Source organism: Passer domesticus, chromosome 2, assembly GCF_036417665.1.
Source record: "Passer domesticus isolate bPasDom1 chromosome 2, bPasDom1.hap1, whole genome shotgun sequence".
NCBI lineage: Eukaryota > Metazoa > Chordata > Aves > Passeriformes > Passeridae > Passer > Passer domesticus.
This window is the reverse complement of record NC_087475.1, coordinates 67,442,360-67,462,247: the sequence shown is the minus strand read 5'-3', so window position 1 is coordinate 67,462,247 and position 19,888 is coordinate 67,442,360. Positions and strand designations below refer to the sequence as shown.

At 36.6% G+C, this 19,888-nt stretch overlaps 1 protein-coding gene across 9 annotated transcripts in view; it reads left to right on the top strand.

Annotated features, from left to right (window-relative positions):
- The window catches only part of NBEA (neurobeachin), a 452,703-nt gene extending 441,831 nt beyond the window's left edge, over positions 1-10,872 (top strand). For 8 of the 9 annotated variants that reach the window (XM_064409015.1, XM_064409017.1, XM_064409013.1 and 5 more), the window contains 4 exons: positions 2,372-2,473; positions 5,741-5,937; positions 6,646-6,797; positions 7,292-9,073. In XM_064409015.1, coding sequence (XP_064265085.1) covers positions 2,372-2,473; positions 5,741-5,937; positions 6,646-6,797; positions 7,292-7,382 — 542 coding nt within the window. In that variant the 3' untranslated portion in view covers positions 7,383-9,073. Of the gene's footprint in view, positions 1-2,371; positions 2,474-5,740; positions 5,938-6,645; positions 6,798-7,291; positions 9,074-10,510 lie in introns of those variants that run through there. The other variant, XM_064409011.1, reaches the window with a different exon arrangement.
- The last annotated feature ends 9,016 nt before the right edge of the window (positions 10,873-19,888 follow it).

The following is a 19,888-nucleotide window of genomic DNA, read 5'->3' as shown; positions in this document are numbered from 1 at the left end:
TTGGGGAAATCACAGGGAGTTTACAGTGATGGTATCTCAGTTCTTAGGTAGGATATTTTCACCTGCAATTCCCTTAGAGCTGCAGCCTTTGACCTCTGGCTGCATCTATCAGTGGTGATGTGACAGTGACAGAATATTTTGCTAGATTTTGAATGATTCCTGGAGTTCACAGCTTCTTTCCTTTGCAATAAAATGCAATATGACTGGGGTTCATGCCACAGCTTTTTCTGTAGCATGTATCAGTGAATATTTTTTTCTTTGAGCCCGAAGGGAAAAAAAATCCCATTTTCAATTACTGCTGGACAGTTACTCCTAATATTGTTATTTCATTATTAATTAGTATTTACTGAAAAACAGGACAAAGTAAGACTCATAGATCTATGTTTCAGGGAAGTTGTTTCTTATAAGCATTTTCCTTTATAAATCAAGAAGTCAATAAAATATGCTTTTTTGGTGTATTCTGGAATTTTACAATTCCTTGATATTATAGCACTTTCCTAGGAAACACTGAGGTAACTGTCCTTTTGAAAATTGCATTATTTCTATTCCTTCAAAAATTTTAGCCATTTAATAATTTCAGTCATCCAGTTTGAAGCAGTCTGATAACACTTCTACAATCATAGCTTGAGTCAAGATGGCCATTGAGCATAATCCTCTTTTTTCCAGGAGAATATAAAGAAGAAAAAAAAAGAGGAGAATTTTGAACTTAATTAATTGCCCTTTTGTTTTGTTTGTTTTTATGTTATGCACTTGGAGAAAAGAAAACCTTGAAAGGAGATGGAATTCTCAAAGCAATGTTGATGGTGAAATTATAAAAATCAAAATATCTTTGAGGAGTTACACAAAGAATCTTTCTGTTACTTCTGACTCTTATCCTTCCCTAGCAGTAAATCTCAGTTTTCAGTTCACATCTTCAGTTTCCAGACTAAAAATATTGTTTTCTTGCAGTATAAAGTTTGGGAAACTAGAATTTATTGAGGTAGCTGTTTACAGTAGAGGTTAAGAAATTTTTAATGTGTCTGTACATTGGAATAACCTGTTAGATTGGCACACTCTGTACTATTGTGTTCAAAACTGAATTGTCTCCTAACTGAAAGATGATTTCCAAACTGATTTTTCATACTCTGGTTTCCAAAATTCTTATATGTAGCTCATAGTACATACCCCTCTAAGAAAAAAAAGAAAAATATTAAGATTTGTTATTGACCCAGCTTCTGTGCCATCCATGCTGTCCATAGTCAGTTGCATGTAAAACTGGTTTAAATCAAAACATTGTACTGCTATGACAAATATCTTGAAAAAAGTAAATAGACCCTGTTTTAATATAGCTACCTTTACCTACTGTACCACTGATCCCAGCAAAACCAGATAAGTCTTCAGTCCAACCCTGGTATTAAAGGTGATTGGTATTAATGAGATTTTTGCTTCCAATTCTCGTTCAGAAAAGTGTGGATTATTTGTTACTTTATACAGTATTAATTTTGTTACTTTATACAGAATTAATGTTACAGTAAGTTATCTGTACTACCCTAAGCAATTTCTTTTAGTATGTGAACTACACTTCCAGAACTCTGGTCCTTTTTAATATCCCAATTTCCTGTATTTCATTTGTACAATGCAAATATAATGATGTGAACTCTGTGTTATCTAGCAAGTTGCTAATTCTTTTTTGCCAATTTACTTTCTTAGCCTGGCAGAGCAATATCAAATACTAACCAATTAGGTTGTCAGCATCTGTTCTTAAGAGCAGAAATGTTGCTGTTTGTCATGTAAATACTCTATAAATTCCTACTTGTTTGAAACCAGAATAAAATATATTTCAGTCCTGAATATATATTTATAATGTCTAGAAATAAATAAATATATAATTATGTGTACCAATAACCATTTTTAGGCATATTTTAACTTGTGACCATTCCTGATGTCTCTGAATCAATATTACCAGCAGCAGTATCATGTTTCTAGTACAGTTTTGTTCTATTATTTTCCTACCTCCAGTTTCATGAAACAAGTTAGGATCATTATTAAAGGAACATCCTAAATTCTTTAGGTTCATAGCTTAAGTCTGGAGACATATATGTTCAGTAGCAGGCCTTTACATTACAGCTGTTTTCAATAGCAACACACTTTGTGTTCTTTTAATTAATTCATTAATACATTGGTAAGTTGTGGTTTTGAAGCTTTATGATATCTGAATATATTTTGCTTGGTACCCTAAGTATGAGATATTTAATCACACTGCACCTTTCTCATGCATAATAATTTCAAGCAAATTACAGCAAAGTTCTTTTGTTGATAAACCATGTCTGATTTGGCATTCCCTTGTTTTATTTTTCTTTTTTTCTCACCTTCCAATTTTCTTTTTTACCAGGTGATTATCCAGCTCCTCGCGCTGTTCTAACTGGTCATGACCATGAAGTTGTCTGTGTGTCGGTCTGTGCAGAGCTGGGACTTGTTATCAGTGGTGCTAAAGGTCAGAAATGTTTTTATGATTTAAGTCTTAACATTTTTAGACTCTTTCTTAGTAGAAACGTTTTTATGATTTAAATCTTAACATTTTTAGACTCTTTCTTAGTGGTATTTCTCAGACTTCCCTCAAGACACATGTGCTTTAATTATTCCTAAGATGTGTTGTAATTCTAGGAGCACCTGAAGCACTTTTCTCTGAATATTATTTACTATTTGCCCTTACAAGTTTAGACACAAATTAAGTTGATCATTCCTTCCAACCATCAGTTTATGCAGCTATTCTGCCCAGAACTGTAAGTGTGTTTTATAAAAATGTATACAATAATTCTAATGACGTCTAGTGATTTTGAAGAAACCTATTGATAGAGACATGTATTTCAGGGAGGGCCAGCTCAAAATTCTCTACCTTGATCTTAATTGAGAGGTATTTTGTAGGACTGACCTCACTCTCCAGGGAAACAGGATGAATTTTCTTTGGAAGGGTGTGCAGCATTCTGTCCCGTAGGGGTTTTTATGATGTTTTCTAAATAATGAGCAGTTGCAAATTGTCCCTGTTATTTGTTTATGGAATCCAGAGCACCCAACAATTGCTAACACAAGTGTTCAAAATACTTTTCCAAACCTGCAGTAATATCCTGTATGATTGGTAATCACTGTAAATAAAACACCAGCCTCAATGAATGTTTGCTTCTCCTTAATTTATTCCATTTCACTGCTTCTGTCCATCTTCTCCTACTTCTCCTTAATTCCATGTCCACTTTTCTTCCCCCTCTGCCCTCTCTCATTCAGCTTCTTAACTTGTGAAACTCCATGTCTTTTTCTCTTTTCCTCCCCTATTTGGCTTTCCCTCTCCCCATTTTCTCTTAGTTTCTTTTGTGCTTCATCATCTCTTTTCCATTCTTATTTCCTTTCTTTGCAGCACCCTCGTTTTTCCTTTTTCTTTATATGTCTTCCTATCTCATTTCCACTCTACTCCTACATCCACATTCAGTGACTTGCTATCTCCACCTATAGTGATGCCTGTTTTAGTCATCCCCATGGATGTCTTTGTACTCATTTTTGAGCTTGCTGCTTCTGAGGGTAAGAAGGATGTGATGCTTGCTTTTCAGGTTTTGCTCACAGCTGAGCTCCTGGGTTATTGCTTTTTATACCGTCTTGGAGCTCAACATTTATTTTTAAAGCTGAGTGTGAAAATTTTGAGTAAAGCCATTTTTAACAGGAAACCCTAATGGGTCATTAACTCTTGTAATGGCATACTACATAACAGTCATAGGCAAAGTCAAGACATTAGTGAAAAGAATGTACAGTGATGCTGGAGCTAAAACTTTTTTCTTGATGCACTCCTATTTCTTACCCTTTAAGGCAGCTTCATACATTCTGGCTGCCATAATAGTCCACCCTTTCCAACTACCTTTTTGCAAAGTGCCTCTTCTTAATAGAGATTGAATCTGTACTCAGTTATCTATTGATCCATTAAATATTTGCTACTTTGGTAACTATCACATTTTTAGAGGTAAAAGCTGATGGAAAACTACAGTTTTTTAAATCAAATTCAGAATATGTTTATAATAGATCAAGAAAAATGGAGGTCCAGTCTGTCTCTTGAAGCAATCTTCCCATGTTCTTCCTTTTGAAACTTTAGGCCATATAAAAGTGCGGTTATTTTTTTTAATTGCAGTTTTCCAATATATGCCTTTTTAATCTGATCTGCTAGTTTCAGTCCCTTTCCAGCTTCTTAGATGTCATCTCATGACAGTGTTGCATTTTCCTGCCATTCAGTCTGAGCTCAGCCTGTGCTTCCTGGTGTGCAGCTGCTCCTCTGGAACTGGCTGTGGTACTATGTTGACACATGCTTGAGAGCCTACTGAAGCAGGAAAACAGCACACTTAGGACTCCTCTGTGGAAAATCTTGTGAATCAGATTGATGCTTCCACGTTCTTACCCAACAAACCCAAAAAACAGTGGTCAGTCTGTATGTCCTTACAGTGGCATCCTAAATCAGATGTGCTTTTTTGTGCCCATGGCCATTCAGCTATGAAGGTATTTTCTTTTGAAAAATCTAACAAGGTAATTATTCTAAAGGTGAAGACATCCCTTTTTGTAATATCCTGGCACTTCAGTATTTCCAAAGCTGAAACTCAACTATTTGAAAACATAAATTATTTCCTTTGCAGTGGTATCCCATGGACGCAGCCAAACTTGGGGTTCCTCTGCATAAGACCTTATGCAAACACACATAAAAGCCTGGATCAGAGGCTTCACAATAAATGCACTGATGCTGATTCATTCTACCTGGGCAAACCCAGCTGCCATGTGAATTTCAAAGAAATTAGAAGGACTTAACATGAGGTGGCTGAGTCTGCCAATATGAATTTACTTTCAGGGTCATGAACCAGTTGTATAAGGAGGAGATTACTGTGCTGTCCAGGATTATACGGTGATTCATAAAAGAAAACATTTAGAATTTCCTGTGACTCATTACATTTATCAGAGTCCCTTTTTCTTAGTAGGAATACAGATCTCACTTTCAAAAGAAACTTTTCTCATTGTTCTTGAAATGTAAATAAACTGAGTTTTGCATCTTAAAATAAACATTGTAGATTTCATAGCCGTTTGTTTCTTTCGTGAGTGTAATAAAAAGACATCAAAATCTCATATTAAAATCTGTCTGGAGCAAATGGAGTTACAATGTGATCTCCTAAAATCTCTTACAGTCCAAGTATCATTGTGACTCTGTTGGCTTTCACAACCCTCCCATTGCTGACACAAATCAGGACTGAAATCTATGCATAACAAATGTTTATTGGGGGAGAGGATCTACAGGAATTGCCATTGTCCATAGGAGAAATATGCAGTAATATGATTACATGCCCTATGGGAGTTGCTCCCACTAGTCACTGACAGGGCCACATCTGTTTAATGTGAACAGGCAGGCTAAAGAGAGTTCATGTTGTTGGAGCAAATCTCTAAGAGTGAACCTTCTGAATGCTTGGGAAGAGGAAAGAGTGTTTTAGAAGACAGATCAAGGAAAACTCCTACCAGTCTAAGTAAATAATACACTTCTGGGCAAATTGTATTTATTTTCTTAACATGCTAGCTCTTGCATTTCCTTTTCTGTTGTGTGTGTTAAATTCTTTAAGTAAACATTGCAGCTTCTTATATCTATCCAGCACTAATGTGATATAAATGTGTATTATGCATCATTTTTGTGCACAGACTATATCATTTGTATAAACAGCAAATGTATGATATATTATGTTTTCATATACAGAAGGTCCTTGCCTAGTACACACAATTACTGGAGACTTGCTGAGAGCCCTGGAAGGAACAGAAAACTGCCTGTACCCTCGCTTAATTTCAGTATCTAGTGAAGGTCACTGCATCATCTACTATGAACGAGGACGGTTCAGCAATTTCAGCATTAATGGCAAACTCTTAGCTCAGATGGAGATCAATGATTCAACCAGGGTAAATCTAAATGCAAACAAACATTTGTTGTGTGTTGCCTTTATTTATTAAAATAAAATTAATTTATTTTTTGTGTGGTTTAGAGGATGTCATATATATAAAATTGCTGCCTCCTAGTTAAGCCATTCAAACACATATCCTTTCATCACCATCTACAAATATCAAAATGCACTTAAGCTTTTCTAGAATAAATAAAAACAAATACTTTATAAGCCCACAATATTCCCAGAATTTTCATTTGGAATTCAATTTCAGTGGGAAATTTGTCTTTGAAACAAAGTGCTCAGAAAAGTCCTCATTCTTCATTTATTAGCCAAGACATGAATTCATGCCTTCAGGGCTCTGCTCTGTCACAAGCACTTGAAGCAGCATTAGGAATGCAGATCACTGCTCTGCTTTAGGTTGCAGTGATAGTACTGAGTATTATAGAACAAATTCTGGTATGTAGAAATGTGCTGAACTCAAGTATTGGCAGATTCAGACAAGGAGCATTTTCGTTATCTATCATGTTTAATTTATTAATGTTAATTTTAAAAACACAAATGTTTTTAAAATTTGATGATATAAAATGTGTTTGTTTATTTTTGGTTCAAATTTAAAGTGTGCAGAACATAAGGAATGCTTTTAAGTCAATTCAATTGTTTAAATATTGATCCCTTTCTATAAAAGCTAACTGCGTGCTTGAGATTTTTTTGTTTTCTCCTGAAGGCCATCCTCCTGAGCAGTGATGGGCAGAACCTGGTGACAGGGGGAGACAATGGTGTAGTGGAAGTATGGCAGGCCTGTGACTTCAAGCAGCTCTATATTTACCCTGGCTGTGATGCTGGCATAAGAGCTATGGATTTGTCTCATGATCAGAGGTGAATTTGTCATTCATGTTTGTACGTAAATACTAAAATTCCAGAAAGAAAACATCTTCATGAACTTTGAGTATATGGTATGGAGTCATTAACAGGATGTGTAAGAAACAATTACTCCGTTGTTTTCCTGTTAACTTATCTGATTCAACACTTTGATACTTGAATCTCATCATGCAAGCACTTAACATTAAGGTGAGGTATTATTTCATTGAAATTAGTAAGCCAGACACTCAGCTAGCAAAATATTACTAAAATTGCATTAACTTAAAAACAAAGGAATGGTCAGATTGGATCAGAGTGCAGTAGTGCCTATTAAATGCCTTAAAATCAATTGCAAAAGTTTGAGATACATTTCTGATTTTCAGCTAAGCTTAAAAACTTCAGACAGTGTTGCAAAAAGTGCCTTGTTCTTTTAACTTTTTTCTGTCTATGAAAAACCATAGCTTGAGAAAGCAAAAGAGAATTAACATCAGCATCTTTGATATCTTTTTCAGAACACTGATTACTGGCATGGCTTCTGGCAGCATCGTAGCTTTTAATATAGATTTTAACCGGTGGCATTATGAACATCAGAACAGATACTGAAGTGCAGTGAAGAACTGAAAGCCCAGGTAAAGCTGAGAGCACAAGTGCTGCAAAGAAAGGTGTAGTCTCTGGTGGAAAACCACGTCTGCATTGACCTCCGTTGTACATTCCATTACACCCAGCAATAGCTGTACATTGTAGTCAGCAACCATTTTACTTTGTGTGTTTTTTCACAACTGAACACCAGCTGCTGAAAAGCAAGCTTGTATCATGTAAATTATATGAATTAGGAAATGTTTTGGTAATTATTTCATATATCTTTGTTTATTGAGAAAAGGTAGTAGGATGCGCCACAAGAGACTTTTGAAAATTCTGGGGAACCTTGTGTCCAGTTATTTCAATGTTTAGGCTTTGAACCTAACATGCATCCCATCTCCAGCCTCTTTTCAAGCTGAGATTAAAAAAAATATGTTTGATACTTTGTACATCAGATGCACATCTTAACTTTAAAGGGATACTTTTGTAAAAGTAAAACCTTGTATAAAGAACAAAACTGTTTCTTAATTTTATTGTGGAGTTACAACTTGCATGTACTTTAAACCTGATGTCTTGAAGGAACAGGTGCATTCACACAAATCAGACTGGAGATCTGCCTAAGGGTACAGCTTGTGTTAAAGGGTTGAATTTGGGAGCAAACAGTAATTCTGACATTTTCACCAACACATTTTTCACTTTTTGAATCTAAAGTTTACCCCTCTTAAGTGGAGTTCTGCTCACAAAGCATTTGGATAAAAAGCCATCATTTGCCATATTTATACTTTATACAATAGAAATTAATTTCCTCCCTTTTAAATTTAAAGACTAGACAGAAAGGGAGCAAAGAGGGAAGTTCAGTTTAATGCTTTGTAATGCTTAATGATTCCCAATACAGACAAAGTGCTATACTTCTGGATTATTAACATTTGGTATATAAATCATGGGCAAGAGAGACCCCACTGATTTTTTTCTCCCTTATTTTTAATCTGAGGAGCTTGGTTTATTTGACAGCCTTAGCTTCATTTCAAAGGTGACTGAGGTTGTTCTTCTCAGTCCTTCTGAAAATCTCACCTGAAGCCACTCAGACTAAGGCATCTTTTACAATACTGTAATGATAACTATCAAAATAATTTTCTGCACATTGTACTGATCAAATTACACACCCAGGGGTATATACACTTTAATTCATGTTTCTTCTTTGTATATTTGGTGACTGTATTGTCATAGATGTACATATTGTGTCGGTAGGGCTATGAGGCATGTTACAGGAATGTAATTTTCTCAGAATTTACACTCACTTGCAGTCATTTATTTAAAAAGATAATGGATTCTTTGTATTGGCACTTTGCACCAGGAACATATCATTATTTATTGATGTGATTACTTATTTGTTATCCACCTTGTATTAGTAAGTTTAGCCCTGAATTTCCTTCTTCATTGTTGTTTGTATTTATAAGGCCCGGAAATCAAGGGGATCAACGTAATGATTAAGTTATTCATCACCTGTCTGTAAGCAATATCTTGAGTTTGTAGCTTAGAATTGGGAGACTATTGAACATCTGGAAGACAAGTTCATTTCATCTTGAGATCATGGTGAAATATTTTGGATATATAAATTCCTTAAGCTATTGTAACCATGTTTTATTGCAAAGATGTAAAATATGCCAGATGTGTGTGAGTTGGAAATCAAAAAGAAAAATAAAATATGCAAAGAATTCAGTGATTGTTTTTTATTCCAATGCAACTTTTTTCAAAGCATTCCCATTATCATTATGAACAATTATTTTTGAGAAATTCTTACTTATGTGCTAATTATATGCCAAAGGTGTGCAATTCTGGGTGGTTGTTTTTCCTGGGGTCTCAAGAAAAACAACACCACAGGTTACAGAGTGACCTCTGCAACTCTTTTGATTGTCATGAGAGAAGCCACTAAAGTTACTTTGGTCAGCAGAAGTAAAAAAGAAGAACAAAAATCTTAGCCTTTAAGAAATTCTTAGGATCCTTGTGAGCAGGAAATAACCATATCTAATAGACCTCATAGAGAGCAAAGATCTGATGATAGAAATTTTGGATATATCTCAGTATCTGATAACATGGAATAAATTTAATCTTATTTTGGGCATTTAAAATTAGGGATCTATACTGCCTACACAGCATAACAAAACAGGGAGGATAAGTTTCCTTTTGGAACTGCTGAGGACCCTACAATGATTACAGCAAGTAACAGGGGACATATGTATATCTATATGTCAGATGTCTAATTGAAGGTAGCAATGGCAAGCAAAATATATTCCTCCCAGAAGTTTTCTATTTCTCGATAGCAGAATAGGAACCAACATTTCAGTCTGTTGCCCTAGTAACTTCCTTTAAATTTAGAAGGATTGTTCTTTAAATAATCATCAAAATGAACAAAAGCCAGTATTTGAGAACCTTATTAGAATACAGTATACATTTTAGCAGATATCTATTTATATCAATCAGCTTTTGAAAGTATAATGACCTCACTTGATTGTTTTGAAGCTGTAGAAGATATGGGAGAGGAGAGTATTGGTATGTTAATAGTATTCTGTGAGACAGTTTATTGACATGTTACAATCTCCATTTCATCATTATACAAGTGTTGCCCCTAATTTTGTATTTTATTCAACAAATTGTTTTAAAATGCACCATTGCAATTAAACAAAAAACTGATATTGCTATTTTTTAATTAATACCATTGTTTTCATTAAGTCTCTCAGCATGGTGTTAAATACCATCACAAATTAGAAGCTTTTGTGCTCATGCAAACCTTTACATGAGAAATTTGCCATGGGTTACAAGAATAAAAAAACAATCTCACTGTATTGTATTATAGGTAGGGGTACCCAAAGAAGTCAGACTCATAAAAGAGACAATAATAATAATAATAATTTAATGTTACTACTACTACTAATAATAATAATAATGATAATGATAATTGTGCAAAGATATTAAAATTCCAATGTTTTTTTTGTTCATTTGTGCTAATTACATTAATAAACACCCATCTATTTCAGGGCCTCTTATAGTAAATGGACAATATACACAGATCTCCAGTAAATGTCAAAAGTCTTTTCCAATGCTTCAGCTGCCGATTTCTATCACACAGTAAATCTTGCCTTTTTTCTCTCTAGAAATCTGAGCTACTGATCCCAGGGAGTCTCTGAGAGCTGCTTGTGGAACATGAAGCAGCTTTGGCCAAACCAGTTAAATGCAACGAATCTCTCAGCTAAGGGAGATGCAGCTTTAAGGATACAACTGTGCAACTAAAATACGCCTACGATGTAGATAACGCTAACGCACAGTTATTGGCTGCCTTTCTGCCAGTCCATCCTCGGTTAAGCACTGGACTACAAGTTATTGCCTTCCAGGAGAAATTATGCAAGAGCTGCGAGGCGTATTCCTCATCCAGATCCTACTACTGTTGAGGAGAATGCTGCTTTCTTTACATGAGCAATAATAAAAGAGAGGTTTCTGCTTATTTACCCCAAGGAAAGACTAGTTAGGCTCAATTTACTGGGAAAGTTTTGGCTAAATAACGATTATGCTAATAGACAATCTTGCAGGTTGTGTGTGTAGAGCTAAAAGTGCTGCCTGTGAGCAGCAGTTGTGGATAATGCTTTTTATAATGCAGTGCATCAGCCCTGCTGACAAGCAAGCAGGATGAAGCAAGCCTCATGCTCGCAGGGATAAAAGTATTTGAAGCAGACACAAGGAGCAAAGGGCTGACTTATGACAACATCAAGAAAACCACCTCCTGATACAAGATGTTTAGTATATATGAATATTTCATTTGGATCCTTAAAGCTGGAGTTTATACTTACAATTTTCAAGGGCTTTACTGCAAACTGGTTTTATTTAGGCTTTAGGGTGTGGGTGTGTTGGGCATGTGAGGGGGTGTGTGTGTGTTACTTCCAAACTCTAAAAATGCAAGGACTAAAGCTGGCATTTAAAGCAGCAAAATAGTACTGGACATTTATATGCCTATGCAATGCAGTACAGTTTATAGACTCCCTAGCCTAGTGATTAATTTTGCAACATCTACAGTTAAGTTTCAATATGTGAAACTGATAAGAAAAACAAGTCTGGTGATTGCTTTCTTATAAAGTTTATAAGTAGTGGCCATATAATTAGTTTACATAAGGATTTACATAGATGAAAATCTGCCAAACAGATGACTTGGTTTATGGTCCATCCATGGTGAACTAGCACATTTTGGACACTGGAAACAGCTACCTTTTGAGATACTGGCATGGAAGTGACTCTTAATCCTTCATCAAAAGAGTACTCAATATTAAATGGATGTCTGTCCTGAAATAATTGTTATTCTTTTTACACATTTGAAAACTCATCAAAACTATAAAGGCTATCTTTTACAAATTATTGTGATAGTAAATAATCTCATTATTTTAATTAATCCATAAATTACTTGTAACTACTATTTTCAATAGGACAATGTCACAATGAAGACTGTCATAATTTGATTCAATTTCCCTTTTAATATATTGGCGAGGATTTTGTAGTTTTAATCAGGTTTGTTTTTTTTTTTAAAAAAGCAAAAAACAATAACTCAAAAGGTACCCCACCCATACCCTTTAAACTCTTTGAGGTAAACTACAGAATACACTACCTTGAGACATTTTACATTAACTGAAAATTTAACCTCAAGCACACAGAAGTTAAGCAATCCCTATTATTTAATTTATATTTTTCATGGAGGTATAGGTGACACTGGGAACTTCTAGAACAATATAGTTCCAACTTTAAAATTCCTGAGGTAATTTATTTGCCTTGTGTAACATCCCAAGCTAGAGGAATTTCTCCAAAGAGTCCTCAGCTTATTTCAGAGGACCAAAATGCCACCAACCAGTGGGCAGAATGGGCTCAGTTTGTCCTGGAGTTGAGACGCTTACATCAATCTCTGGTGTGGATAATTTGTCAATGGGTGTGAGTTAGCTTGACTGATTAATGAAACTTTTATATCAGATGGGCTGGAATTCCTGAAAACAATGACGAATATGTTACAAGGACTGATTTCATGTTTGCATCCCAAACATGCTCAGTTTCCAGGTCAAAATGAGGAGGATTCCCCCTGCTGTCTCAGCCTCCACACCCCAAGTTTCACTGGAAGCACACTGCACATCCCCAGGAGCGGCAGTGCCGCAGGCCAGGCGAGGTGCTTGGTTACACCTGGTGCTCCCCTGGGCTGCAGGGGAGGCTGGAGGCTGCAGAGGCAGCCCTGGCTGGGCTGGGCGGGTGCTGCTGTCTGAAGCCATCACACAATTCTGCTGCTGATGCGTGAGAGGCACCAGCTGCTCCCTGACTAGGTGCGGCACCAGTGGCCCCCGTGCGCGAGCACTGAGGCAAGAGGTCCTGAGTGAAATCACATTACCACTGACACCCTCTCTGCTCCTTCATTTTTATCTGGTTATTAATCCCATACATGTCAAGCCAATAGCATGAGAAAGTAGGGGAAGAGAAGCCTGGGCTTCAAACCCCTCCTCTGAGGAAGCCATGTTCTCACTCAAGGCAGGAAGAGAACAGCAATTTTGAGCACATGATGGAGGCACTTCCTGTTAAAAAGGGTGTTCTTTGTGCACTGGACACTTCCTGCAGCTACCAGGGGCAGTACAGGGACAACACCTACAGTCCACCCAAGCCTTCATTTGCAGCTGGACCTTGTTGGACTAAGGTGATTATGTGTGTTTGGTACAGGCTGGCATTTCAACCATGCATTGCAGTAAATGATACAGAAGAGCTTTCATGGATTTACAGGCAAGTAGCTAGTCTAGCTCTTTAATAAGACTCACAGAAAGGCACATAGTGGTTGACTGGAAAATATATTATTGGGGGGGAAAGCCATGAAGATATAAAAGACAATCATATAAATGTCACAATAGATGAATATACAGCAACATTTTAGAAGAACTTTTATTTAAAAAAACCCAGAATATATCACCCCAGTTTAATGAGTATCCTAAGTGCCAGTGACGATGTATACTGACTGCAGAGCTTTTGCATGTGTTCTGGGCTTGTCCAGAGTGACACACAGTTGGCAACAGATGATAACTAGCAAATGCATACAATCCTTTTGCAGCCTGGAATAACTCATTTGCAAGACTGGTTTAGGAGGCAGTCGCTCTTGTCCAACACTCTCTTGTCAGTGATCTTTAGAATGCTTCACCTTAAATTTTTCAGTCTAATATTGATCTCGATGCCTTTTGACATTTGGACAGAGGAGATTTTATGAAAAACTTGGATTTTGAAATGCATCTCATACAGTTCTAAATAATGAGTTCAACATAGTGTGGTAATAAGTGTAGTAAGTATTTTTTTCTGTGGTAAAGTAGATCTTCTCTAAGCATGGAAAAACATTGTAAAAGAAAAAGTAATTTTTAAATGTAAAGTCATTTCTGAGAAGACTCTGGAACTTAAGGGGGACTTTATACAAATACCTTCTCTTTATGTACAAACAACAGCTAAATAAGGTTTAGAACAACAACAGAAAAAAACCCCAGGTTTCCTTAGCAATTATTTTTTACCATTTACCACCTATCTATTGGTGTGCTACTTAGGATTCTTCAACCACTTAGGTGGAGTTGGTATGTGTAAACTGCATCTAAATGTGAAAAGTATATCAAACACAGTATTGTCACTGCTCTGTATTCTCTGATAGTATTCAACCAATTTTAGCTCAAAACCACAATTTTGGTGAAACAACTTTCAACCTCAATCTCATTTGAAATTCCACCTTTCTATTTGCACATTTTGTGCAATCTTATTTTTAAATTATATTTATTATATAATTCAGCAAAACAAAAACAAAGAAGCTATGCTGCATCCTAAGGTTATTATTGTTCAAAACACCTGTTACTAGAGAGACTATATCTAATTGTACCTAATAGGTGTAACCCAAACTTCAGAAACAAAAATAAGACCACATCAAATTATTTTTCTATTTGAGTAAGCTATCTAGACTTGGAAAGCCACATGTACTATTAAAAATACTTCAGTTGATGGCCTCCATTTTTCTTAGTCACACACCCACATCTCCAAAGATGTGCTTCTTAAAAAAATTTTATTAAACAGGTAAGTTTACATGGCACAAATATAAGCCACTTTTTTTAGCCAGGTTCACTCAAAAGTTGTAAGATCAGTAAATCTACTTAATGATTGGCAGTTGCCTTGAAAAACCCTGTGCAATCTTACTGATTTTATTGCAGAAGTGCAAGGTTTATACATACTGCAACAACTTCATGAAGCTTTATTCTGGGATTTTTTAAAATTATTTTCATGGTGATGGATAATTGAGAGGACCAAACTTCTAAGTCAGCGAACTAGGATTTTCAGGCAGCAGGTGGACAGTTTATGTATTTCTGATTTTCAAAAGACTTTTCCTGGTAATGCTAGATGTGCCAACAGGGCATGTGCTGAGCAGCAACCAGGTCATATGAGACAGAAAACAGACATGGAAAACTGCAAGCACACAGCAAAGTGCTTCAACAATCCTGTCTTCTCTTGGGATAAGAAAGGACAAGTCATCCTTTGCCATGACTTTCCAAGGCTTTGATAAAAGCACCTTATTGCCCTCGTCTCAAAGGAAAGGCATCAAGTTGGCCTGAAGAAATCATACAAATCACTGCTGTTCAGCATTCTGTTCCCTGAAGTAGGAATATCCAGATGAAAGAAATAGGGAGCAGTACCACCATCATCTGAGTAACACAAGTGCCCCCAGCTTCCTAACAAGTAAAGCCATGTTGCTGACAAGCACCCTATTAGCTCTGTCTTTCAAAGCCTTATCTAGGGAGACTGCTGCGAAATCAGGGAAGAAAATAAGAATTCAGCTGTCATAACAGCCTGAGTGAATCACCTGACTGAACTCTCTATTTTCAGAAACCAGTCACTGTAACAATGAAGTGGATCTGGAGAGGCCACCTTCATGCCGGTTCCAGCTGATAAGTAGAAAGTGACACTTCGTAATGTTAGGCTAAATGCTTCTCAGAAAGACCATATCTGAATTAAGGAAAGACCAGATGCATTCCTTGATTTCACAAACAAGTTCACTTTTCCTTATCTATCCACTACACTAAAAATCAATGTGTAACTGAGAATGTGAAGGCTAAAGAGAATCAAGACACTTATTACACAAGACACTTAAGCTCAGTGCCATTTATGGTACAAAATTACACTGATGTACAAAATAGTTGTAAGGAAAAGTTTCTTGAAAATTTAAACTTGTTTTGTATGTTTCAAAAAATTATCATCACACAGATCTTATGCAAAAGAAGACTGAGAGGTATTTAGATACAAAAGAGAGGCATTTTGAATTGAGTTTACCAGTACTAAATCTAGTTTACAGTGCTATACTGGCTTATAAGCCTGGTTAAATTCCAGAGGAACACACTTCATGGCAACATTTATCTGTATATCGCACTTGACACTTAATTTATCATAGTTTTCTCTGTGTCTTCCAGCAGAGAAGACAACTAGGTTGAAGTCTGAATTTCTAATAAAAGTCTTGTGTGACCCCCCTGAATTAAATCATATAATCATTAGCATTTGAAGTGTACCATCTTGTAAGAACACCTCCTGAAGACTGAAACTCAAAGCTTGCTGATTCCTGTCTAGTGTGTCCCCAAATGAACTGATTCTCAGACCTGCTCTGCATGGAAAGGCACCTTCTAAATCCAGGATATTTTTCACCCAATGCTTCAGTTGTCCATGATCAGATATCCAAATCTGTACAGGCCACCAAAGGCTACGATTATTACAAATGGAAATATGTAAACAGGCACTTGTGGAGAGGGAGCTATTTGAACTGTTGAGATACCTGACTTACATGTCTAAGAAGCCTAATGAGAGAAATCTTTCTGTGGCAATACATACTTATTTCTCTCCACCTGTAGCAAATACAGCCTGGGGTGACTGGCTCAGAAGGAAATACCTCATATCTATAGAAGTTAATGTATTACAAACCAGGGTTGTTCATCCACTCCCTCCTTTCCATTTGAGCCTGACAAATTTGGACTCTACCTGCCCTGCAGGTATGGCTTCTTCTCCCACCTATCAGGTAAAGTGAATCAGGAAATAGAAAGAATATCTTCTCCCTCTTTTTTTGTACCTCACTGTCTTCATTCTTGATTAGATGAGTTCTTTGGATATATTAAAATTTAATCACATTGTGCAACCATCACCTCTTAGAGCTGTGTTACAGCTATCCCCAGAATAGTGCTGAAGCTGATAATATGTAGAAAAGGGGGAAGTGAAAGAGAGGAGGAGCTAAAAAACCTGTCTTGTTCTGCTGAGAATGGGTTGTCCCTGGGAAGCACAACCTGAGGCACTGGCTGTGTACAAAGTAATACATCAAGCATCTACTTCAAGTCAGGTAAATACAGGGAGAGGGGGTTTTCTGTTTGGATCTTGGCGATGGTAGTTTCAGTATGACTTTCTGTCTCCTGTGGTCCTAAGTGTCTGTAACTGTGATTTCTATTTGTATGTTGTGAATGAAAAAAATGGATTTGCATTTTACTGTATTATGATTTGAATCAAAAGTGCGTGCAACAAAGAATCCCTTACATGAGATACAGCAAATTCAAACCATAAGATGAGGGCTAGAGAATATGTGCTGAATTCACCAAAATCCCGTTGAAGTTATTCAGTGTTCAGCAGCCCTTTGTACAAGGTGAGCAGGTGAGAATAAAGTCTGGAGATCAGGTGAAGAGGTGGCCAATAACAGTCAGAAAAATTCCCTGGTGTTTGAGGACCATGCTTAGACACAGAGATGTGTCCTTAGCTTGTGCAATTTCTGGTAATTCAAAACTAAGTGGAGCTCTTAACACATTGGGGAGTTCAGTGGCCACAGCAGAGGTTTGCAGCCAGATCTATGATCTGGGCAGAGGAAGGGAGAAGAGGAAAGGAGAGAAGCCTCAGCATGTTCCAACAAGTCTGATCTAAGGGCAGGATGCTTATCAAAGGACAAAAATGAAAATACAGCATCATGCCCTAATGAGAAGTCTAAAAATACCATGTATTTTCTGTATTTTGTAGCTGCCTTTTAAACTCATTGGCTTATGAATCATACAGCTCATACACTATTGCAATTTCTGTTCCTTAGCTATGGTGCACAGATGCAGCAAAGAGTTAGAGAAAAAGCAGAATTAATTTGCTAAATTATTTAACTAAGTAGGGTGAGTTAAGTAGGTTCCCACAGAATGAAATTCATTATAGCAAGTAAGCCTTACAGATAACACAAACACCTGCCTGAAATACCTGAGAAAATCCAGAGAGAAAATTTCAAAATCTCCCATGAAACTATAAAAACTGTCTTGTGTAAACTGTTGTACATTTTATATGTTAAATTGTGTTTATTTTCTTGTTGGAAGAAAGAAAACTGGTTATTAAAACCACTTTATTTCAGTCCAATTTTTTTATAATTTTGCTTTGTCAACAGATGGGGGGATATATTCCAAACACATAATGGGTTTATCACTTTTCAAATGCAACTGCTGCCAAATCTCTAACATTAGAGACTTCTCTCAGCTGTAGCAATGTGAACAAAAGAATAATTATATTGAGTTTCACAAAAGTTTATGACATTTTAAATGAGAAAAAAATTATTTACAATTGCTATCTTTTCAATAGGGTGTAGGTGTTGTCTGGTAATAATTCAACAAGTATTGTCATCAAAGCAGAACGGTTTGGTGATAATATTCATTAGGCAGAATGAGCTTCAAAAAATGGTTGTCAACATTTGTTCTTAGTTAACTCTGATACAGAACTGTAGAAAAGACCAAATGCAATATATCACAATTTCTAAGGTTGGTTTGAATTACACTACTGACATTTTATTATATATATTGTGTTGACCAGCTTTAAAAAATTTATGTGGTGTTTGTTTTGGAATGGAGGTAATTTCTGTGGTTATGGATTAGCAGTGCAGCCTGGCTTTTCCCACTCTCTGTTACCCCAGGCTATAGCCAGAGAATAATTTTTGTTTGATATTGCCAACTTGGAATTTATAGGTGCACAGCTCAAACCACCAGTTGCCAGAGGCACTCATAAACCCTTCTTCCTAGCACAAACTATCAATATATAACCTGATCAGGAGCGTGCACTGAAAGTAATGGCTCTTTGTTTCCTTCCAGCTGCAAAGTGCCATTGCTGGCCACACAGGATTTGGGTAAGAGGAAAGCAGTGATAGTTGCTGTTCTCTGACAGATGCCTCAGCAATTTCAACCTGCTGATACTCAGTGCAATGAAATAGCCCAACTTGGAGCCATTCTACTGAGAAAATCTGGCCAAAACTCTCATTTGGTCAGAATGAGACCAGAAGGACTCAGTAGTCAGTGTCTAACATGGAACTCTGAAGTGGAGGAGAGGTGAGTGTGAAGGTCCTCCTCCTCTCCTTCCTCCTCCATTCAATCCGGACATTTCTGGTGAAGTGGAATTTCTTCTACAAATTGCAAATTTTCAGAAATCTGACAAGTCCAGAAGAAACATCTTTTCATGTAGCAATGTTATCAGAGAAAGGAAGTCCAGAGTTGTCTGTAAGGCACTGATCTGAGATGTGAGGGAGTCCTTAATCCAGAGCATTTTTTAAATGTCAAGAGCATTTTGAGGAACACTGAGCAGGATCTGATGACTGGAAGGGTATTGCACTTGGGCATGGAAAGAGTTCACCCTTCATCAAAAATGTTCAAAAGAAGATTTTATTACATTCCAGTGGTAACAGTAAGCCTCTCCTTAACCACAGGATTTATTACAAAAAAAAATTTCAAGAATTGGTCCTTTATTCATGTCTGCCATGGAAAGACCTTTGCAACATCAATGAAAGCTCAAGTAGGCTACAAAATTTATGCTCTATGGAGAGAAGTCTTTTAATAAAGGCATAAAAGGAGAATGGATGCTAAGCATGACAAACATCTGCACAAGAACAAAGGAGGTGAAAACCATCTTCATCTTCCCAGTCCTACATATGCTGTGTGTGCCCTTCCTGCCACAGAAACAGGACACTATAGGCTCAGCTTTCACCATCTCCAAAGACTTAGACAGAGATGTGGAAGAGTTGAAAAATCCCTCAGAATGTATAATAAAGGAGATCATAAAATCAGTAGGAGAGTTTGAAAATTATTTAGATTTATGAGCTGATGGAAATTACTTAGACATCCACATGGTCAGAATCTCTTCCATGAAGTCAAACTGGTTAAGGATCAAAGTATTTGTATCAACATTATCAGCAGGCATAAAAAAAAAGAACCCACAACATACAACAGATGCTTCTTTGTCTGCCCTCAAATTGTCAAGAGTTAACAACTTTCAGTGCTATTGGGCAGGGGACACACAACATACACATGTCTTATGGACATGTAGTATGGTCCCGGGGAGAGGACAAACATTTGGGTGGAACATCAAAATGGGAAGAATTGCTTTTGTTCCTCATATTTATAATTTGCATGCTACACTTACCATTGTATGTAGAAGCTCTGAACATGGAGAAGTTTGCACATTTCCAG